The sequence below is a fragment of the Strongylocentrotus purpuratus genome, unplaced genomic scaffold, assembly GCF_000002235.5.
Source record: "Strongylocentrotus purpuratus isolate Spur 01 unplaced genomic scaffold, Spur_5.0 spur5_scaffold_2, whole genome shotgun sequence".
In the NCBI taxonomy this organism is placed as follows: Eukaryota; Metazoa; Echinodermata; class Echinoidea; order Camarodonta; family Strongylocentrotidae; genus Strongylocentrotus; species Strongylocentrotus purpuratus.
In genome coordinates this window covers 15,538,650-15,546,544 of record NW_022145605.1, presented here as the reverse complement: position 1 = coordinate 15,546,544, position 7,895 = coordinate 15,538,650, and the positions used below count along the sequence as shown (strand labels likewise).

The 7,895-nt window shown below is 36.4% G+C and overlaps 1 protein-coding gene across 2 annotated transcripts; it reads left to right on the top strand.

The window, feature by feature from the left end:
- The first annotated feature begins 1,009 nt into the window (after positions 1–1,009).
- On the top strand, positions 1,010–3,716 carry LOC584307 (glyoxalase domain-containing protein 5-like). Of its 2 annotated transcripts, none has more exons than XM_030991777.1 (2): positions 1,010–1,474; positions 2,208–3,716. In XM_030991777.1, exon 2 carries the CDS (start codon positions 2,538–2,540, stop codon positions 3,084–3,086), a length of 549 nt encoding a protein of 182 aa, XP_030847637.1. In that variant the 5' UTR covers positions 1,010–1,474; positions 2,208–2,537; the 3' UTR covers positions 3,087–3,716. The 2 variants fall into 2 exon arrangements, with proteins under 2 accessions (XP_030847637.1, XP_011673013.2); XM_011674711.2 differs by having other exon boundaries at positions 1,010–1,478.
- Positions 3,717–7,895: the final 4,179 nt, after the last annotated feature.

Here is a 7,895-nt window from a genome sequence, read left to right as displayed (position 1 = left end):
AACATAAGCTGTTTTACCAGGAAGAAATGTCAAGATGTTTATGGGCTTGAATTGTATGTTATTATACTAATTAACAGGGTAACTAACACGTATGTTGTATTGTTTAATTTGAAACACATTCTGCAAGGTAATTGGAATACTCTACTGCTCTCAACTGTTGGTGCTTTTATTTGACATGAATTTTAACATTAACTTGATACATGTACCAACTAATTACTGCCTTTTAGTTAAACTAAAATAAGATATCTTTTCAAAGGTACATATGTCTTTCATGTAATGCTGCCTACATCATATTAATTGATGTCATTTATGTGTATCTTTCTTGTCATTGTAATCATGTATTTATTTATTTCAAATACAGTTCTTAAAGCATGGGAGCTAGTTATTTCATGGTTGTAAAAGCGCATGATACATTGAGAGAAAAAAGCGAAGAAAATAAAAACATGACTACTTGCTGAAGGGTAGAAAACAGGGGACAATGTTTTGTTAAAAAAAAATTATTCAGAAAGAGTTCCCAGAAAATAGAAATACTTCAAGGGATTGTGGTGAAGAAAGGGAGAGACGAAGGGAGTAAGAAAGGGAGAGAGAGAGAGAGAGAGAGAGAGAGAGAGAGAAGAGAGGGAGCAAGATGTTTTAAGAGTATACTTTTTATTTTGTGTGTACTGCTGCAAATACATTTTGAGAAAGAAGTTTTACAATTCTTTTTGTAATCAATTTATATCCTGTAACATATTAGAAAGATGGCAAAGGGATGGAAATACAGATTCTGTTCCATAAATCATGTTTCTTAGAATGGGGTGCTGGTACTTGTTAGAAAAAGAAAGAGTGTGTCAGGTTTAAAGAGAGACTCGGAGGAAGAGAGAGAGAGAGAGGAGAAGAGGGAGAGAGAGAGTTAGAGAGAGAGAGAGAGAGAGAGAGAAGAGAGGGAGCAAGAAAGGGAGAGAGGAGACAAAGGGAGTAAGAATGAGGGAGAAAGAGAGAGGGGGGGGGGGGGGGAGGGGGAGGGGAGAGGTGGTATGTTGGGAAGAGAGAATTGAGAATGACAGTGAAAGATAAGTTAAAGACAAAAGGGGGGAAGAGAGGAAAAAGAAGGATAGAAAGAAAGAAATGGGAAAGAACTGAGAGGAGATGACTGGGAACAATAGTAAGGCTGTCACTGGAAGGATGAAGTTGGATTCCCCCCTTCTGTAACAAAGTGAAATAGATCTTCAAGAAAAATTATAAATAAAGATATTTCATTTTTTATCATGATATAACAAGCAGGAGAAAAGTTTATCAGAATTTCAATAATCATATGTGATCCCATGGCCTGTTATCTTGTGACAACTTTTCAGGGTAAAACGGTGTTATCAATCTCCCGAGATGCAAGAACGAGTATGGTATTCAAGCATACATTGTGGGCAAGCGCCATCTCTTGATTAGAAAGAGAGAAGCGCATTGGAACCCATTGTCGTCTGTATCTTGAATTTTTCCGGTTTGTAAGCTCACAGTTTACGCTTATTTTCCATCTTCCTTTGATTTGAGCTAATTTTGTGTGTGATGAAAAGCGTGGTGTATTTCAAAGTTGCATATTTTCTAATATTTATGAATTTCCATTCGTTAAAACGGTTTCCCTTCTGTGAAAGTGAATGAAGAATTTAGTGTCCCCATTCATATAATTTTGTGTTGGACTTTGTGACTTGATTATGCAATATGCCACCTGTTTGTTCCATTTTTGTCTTTCTTCAATATTTTCCCATTCGCATTGCTGCTGTCCATTCTTTCCTGAAAATTTGTTACGGTGAATCATAGAAGAAGGCATAGATCCATTCTGATTTTGGGTACAGTCCCTGAACTTTTTGCTCTGTGAAATTGAGTTTCAAGTTGAGAAGGAGATGAGTTATTTTAATTCGATGGAAGAGAGAAAGCTAATATTCCGTGCATAATAACCAAATAATGAGAGACAATTTCCTAGTGATCTACGTTTATATGCATGTTCGGAGTAACAGTAGAATACCCCACTCCAAATTAGACAAGACTATTGTAGGTTAATCAATGCTTCACCAAAACCCTATGTGGAAGGATAAAGACAAGCTAAAGCTGCTAAGTTTGAAAATTACTGACTAATATGACAGATAATTTGACATTGTTATTTTTGGTTGATATTTATTCTGTAAACAATCAATTACCAGCTTGAATGCCATTTTGTGTTTTTTCTTTTCTTCTAGGTTCCAATTTTTTGTTGCCTTGTTGAAGGCAAGACAGAGGTATTTTGGTGCCGACAATTAGTGAGTATCATCAGTGTTTGCGCACCAAAACTAACAACAGTTTTATCACCTGCACTGTTTTCATTCCTTGACTAGCTTTTGTTTTGGTACTGCCACTGCTTTGTTTCGTTAGTGCATGCTGACTGTCTGTTGTTTTCTGCATGAACTCTACTTTGTTTCTTTTGTGAGAATTTATGACTTGTCAAAGGAAAGATACGGAAATGAATATGCAGTTATCTTAATTCATCTTGCGTACATCAAATAATCAAGTTACTGCCATCTGCTATTTAAATGGCCCTACCACCAGTACAGTTTTTTGTGTCATGTGAACTTTGGATGTTTGAACGTCTGTTGGTTTCAAGAGATATAGAAATCCATCAAAATTTAATCTTCAGCTTGAAGTTAAGCGACCTCCAAAACGGGATGTCTGACAGTGCGGGAACCTCAGACCATACATCTATAAAGATAGACCATATGGACCATCTCGTCTTGACCGTGAAAGATGTTGCTCGAACCGTCGACTTCTACGCCAGAGTTCTTGGAATGACGGAGATCACGTTCAAAGAGACCCGCAAGGCGCTCAGATTCGGGAACCAGAAAATCAACCTCCACGAGGCTGGCAAGGAGTTTGAGCCGAAGGCGGCCCACCCCACCCCTGGATCTGCCGATCTGTGCTTCATCGCCGACACACCACTGGAGGATGTGATAGCGCATTTAAAGGCATGCGAGGTGAACGTTGAAGAAGGTCCGGTGGTGCGGACGGGAGCGATGGGCCCCATTAACTCAGTCTACTTTAGAGATCCAGACACGAACTTGATTGAAGTCTCCAACTATGTTTAAGTTTTCCCCCAACCATGCATTAACAAAAACTGACTAGGTCTGGTTGACTTGGTTGTGTTCTAAGTTTAATTTTTTCTAACATTATTTTCTTGTTTTCATAATGGCATTTACCTTTTAAAGTTTTCATTTTGTATTAGATCTTCTTTTTTTTCTTCACTTAAAGTATAAAATTAACAAGGACATTGATGACTGTTAATTAGAAAATTCTTTACAAACTGGCAGAACTGATGTTATTCTATTTGTTGCTTTTGTGAGTTTTGTCTAACATGATACAAGAACACACTTCAACAAAATAAATGAATACATGCTCAGAAAGCAAAATTGGTTAATAATTGTTAGAATAGAATGTAGAATAGCCTAAAAAAAAGATTCATAAAGGTTATACCAACAGTTAAAAAAGGTTAAGATTTATCAGATGTACAATGATCCGTCACTATTTGTCCTTACACTGAGCTCTTGTGCCATTGCTCTGTATATAACTCTGGAGCTATTATGAGCTGGAGATCCCAATCATAAACAGACTGAAACATATGAGGGCAGTAGTCTGCAGGATCTAGTAAGGACTGTAGGAATATTAAGTTTCTATCGACTTCACGGCAAATTGAGTCTGATTGCCTACATGTGTAGCTGAGATTTGGTACTTCACAAATTTCATTTATTTTTAGAGCATGATTCAATAGTAGCATAGTTTTAGCATACTTTCATAGGTTTGTAGCATAATTATACTTTTTTCTCATGATTTACACTTTAGCATGGCTGTATATAATTACTTTAGAAACAGTTTTGGAAGTATTGAGATAACTTATATTCATATACAAAAATATAATATTTAGACTACAAATACATGACATTTTTGACTCGCAAAATAAATTAGGAAAGAGAGAGAGAGAGAGAGAGAGAGAGAGAGAAAATAGAGAAAGAGAGAGAATCTTTCAGTTTCGAGAACATGGTCATATCATACCCTTAGTTTGCTCAGAACAAAGATGGTAATTTAAAGAGGTTCTCTTTTGTGGAAAATTAAAGAATAAAGCCTTTTTCTAGAGCTTTAGTTCTAGAGCTAAGTTTTAACATGTAGTTAGTTATTCATGACACATTTAGACTTATTAGTTTTGTGGGGGAAAAACGGAAGGCAAACTGTGTTTCCAGTTCAGCTCTGTAAAAGACCTGCTTGCATGAACATATTACTTATCATGTCTTTGTTATCGATGCATAACAAAATTTGCTCCGTCAGTTAGTTAGCTTTCAATGATCTAATGTTATCAGTGTGCTGGGGTCTCTCTGGTTCCCTGTGTTTGCCTGGCCCTTTCTCTCTGTGGCGGCTTGAAAATTTATCAAATTATTTCATCTTTTATGCAAATATGACTTATTAATCAAGCCTCCCGCGCATTGACACTCAAGTAGCTTGCTTAAGACAGCTGCAAAGAAATGCAAATTTACGAAGATGGTGGCTGGAATCGTGTAGTCCTTGACTCAGACCCACTTGTAACTTTTTACAATTAAATTATATGCTTTGAGCATGGTTCTTTTCAATGATATGTTAAAAGATTTAGATGTACTTAGTATGTACATGAGTACAACTATTTAAAATATTTCTGGAGTACCTACGTGTAAGGAGAAGAGTCCAATCCATCAAATTAAACATTCTTAAACATCCTAAATATGCCACTGTGGAACAATGTAATTTCTTGCTGGTTTTTCCTTTGCAGTGGTATCAGCAGCTTTGAAGAATATGATCTTTTTCTGTACATTCCTAAATTTCCTGCACTATTTAACAAAGAAAAATTCCTCTCTCTCCTGGAAATCTACAGCATGGTATAAACACTCCAAAAATAATATCTACAAGAGTTATAATTTTAATAAAGAACATGTCATTGTGGGAGGGGGAGGAGCGTAAAAAAAGAGAAAGAGTTAAGTTGAAATAGAAGAAATAAATCACATATTCACTAAAAGACAATATTATGTTAGATTCTTGCAAACATAATTATTCTGTGCACTCAAAACTATGATACAAGTAAAAAAAAAAAAAAAAAAAAAAAAAAAAAATGTTCTGAACCAAAAAAAAAAAGGAAGAAGAAGGAAATATTCAATATGTGTGAGTTTAGAGGTCTAGAGACGTACAACTAGGTCCAATGTGGACATGAGTTATTAGCGGGGGAGGGTCAACAAAAAATTCTTGCTACATGGACAGCTGTGCCTGGGGGACATGGACCCGCTTCAAGTTCTCTAATTTGTTTGCTAATTTTTTGTCTCTTTCCTCAGAGATTTACTCACATGCATGTCCAAATTTCAAAGCGATGCTTTGGGGTATAGATTTCCATTTTTTCTCAGGTGATCGATGCACGCATGCATGCATGCCGCACATTTGCCAAGATAATTCACCCGCACCGGCTATATGACAGGCACAATGTTTTTTCCTACTCTCTGTGCTGTAGTGAGAGTCGGTGTGTCATTGTTACACATTTTTTCTTGAAAAACAGTTATGTGTTTTAGATGGAGGAGAGAGAGAGAGAGAGAGAGAGAGAGAGAGAGAGAGAGAGAGATGAGAGAGAGAAGAATTTGAAGAGCAGAAAGAGATATTTGAATAAATTGTAACAATTATTCAAATTAAGAGTTTATTTCATTTATGTTATTTTTTGTTGTCATTCATATTTGAACCAAATTTAGGTGAATTTGGCGTGTCCTAGTGGGAAAAGTAAAAGAAGGGTCCAGAGAAAGAGGGAAAATAAAGAAATTAAGGGATGTCAAGGCAGTGAGGAAGGAGAAAGAGAGAAGGGGGGGGGGGGAGAAAGGACAGAGAGAGAGAGAGAGAGAGAGAAAGAGAGAGGAAAGAGAAATGAGAGAGTAAGGAAGGGGAGAGAAGAGGAAAAAGAGAATGAAAGGACGTATGAGAGATAGAGGGAAAGGTAGGAGAAATGGGAAAAAGAGGGGAGAGGAGAACGGGACAATGGACAAGACAAATTCAACCATTGTTCATAGCATTTGTGTACATGGGAAGGAAAATGATGGACATATATGACAATGATCGAATCACGGCATAAAAATAAAAATACTCCAGATAATCAGTGGATGGTAGGAGTGAAAAATAGCGCCAGAATCAAAACATGAACAGGTGGGTGGGTAGACAGCTAAGCTCAGACCTTGGCATTGGGGTAGGTTGCACAGGGATCTGTTCCAAGATGTGGGGTGTAAATTTCACAATTTCCATTATACACAGATTAATGAATTTACGCAAGGCCTGTCACTTATGGTATATGTCAAACTTTTAACCCCAAATTCGCTGTTAATTGTCACAAACAGCTGAGAATATATTGTCCATTTGTACAAAGACATTTTTGGCTGTTATCACATTGTATTTGCATCATCATTATATTTGTTATTGTATTATTAAGTGCAATCCTTGATTTAAACTCCATAGAATAGATGAAACATATAATACACAACATTAAAAAAAATGTTGATCAATTGTAACATTTGATTATTCCTGGGTATATTAATTTACTTGCAGAGTATAGGCCTATCTAGTATTGTGAGGCATTACATACAATTTCACGTGGCAAGCAAGGAGCTCAGACATAGGTCCTTCTATGTGTTTGTGTTTGTTGTTCCTTGCACTGTTCTGCAGTACCTTGTGCAAAGGGGTCCAGATCAATAACAAGCCTTTGATTTGGTGCTCGACACGTGCCAATTGTTGTGTAGTTTAAACACAATTCAATGGATGCCTATTGTTCAGGTATAACCTCAAAAAGGGGAGGAAACTGGCCCCAAACTCTGCCCATTCACTCTATTTTCCTTTGTCCCCCTTATTTCCCGCCCATCTACCAAATGTTGTGGTGTCTCTGATGGTCTTGTATTGATCACTGGTGCCCCCTCTTTGCTCATCTTTTAACCCCATTCAGACCAGGGGAAATAATACTAAATTTTTTTCAAGAAATGTTGTGTAAAGTCTCTTTGTATATAAAATGGGCACACACACTATACAGGCATCTTATATAAAGGAATGACTTTGAAGAAAATATTTTGAAGTCAGCATACACCATGTTTACTATTGGCCTAAGTCATGGTCATGATTGCTTGTTTGATACATGAAGTTCATGGGCAATGGGCTCTGACTGTTAATAATAATAATAATAATATAAATATTTATATAGTTCAAAACAAGGCTCAAACCTTACATTTTGTTGTACAATATTTTATTGATTGACCTTCAGGCTAGAAAAAAAAATCATATTGAATTTAATTTAATAGCTATCCAGTTTTTATATACGGGTAGCTCAACAATAAATTTTGCTTGTCTGAATGGGGTGTTTGAGGTATTGAGAAAGAGAGCAAATTCCGACACTTTGATTAGAGTTGGTCGCGTGCTGTCCCAGCCATGCACCTGTTTGCTAACACAGGCATGAATACAATAATTCCACAACTTTTCTTTGTCTTATTGTCTGTCTATTTTGCGCCTTGGCACTACTAGGGATACCTATACAGGCTGGTAAATGGAAATCAATTGATCCCTTCATTTTGAAGTGTTTGCATACAATTTGCCATCTTGCGTGTGCTGGACATGCTATACTGGATAGATGAGCTTTCTTTGTTGCATTCATCCTCTTGATAAACTCCTGTTGTGTAGAAAATTTTATAATTAACAGCTAGTTTCAGTGAGCAATATTTCATTGAAGGAAATAACCATCATTTGTCATTTTTATCACTACCAATTTGAATTTTGAAAGTGGGATTGGATGTAATAATCAGTTTGTTGTTGTGATTTAACAATAATGATATTGAAATTTCTTTCCAAATGTTAAATTGGACCTTGAA

Bases quoted from the DNA above. Each gene is read 5' to 3' on its own strand.
- LOC584307 (XM_030991777.1), top strand. From the start codon at position 2,538: ATGGCCCTACCACCAGTACAGTTTTTTGTGTCATGTGAACTTTGGATG.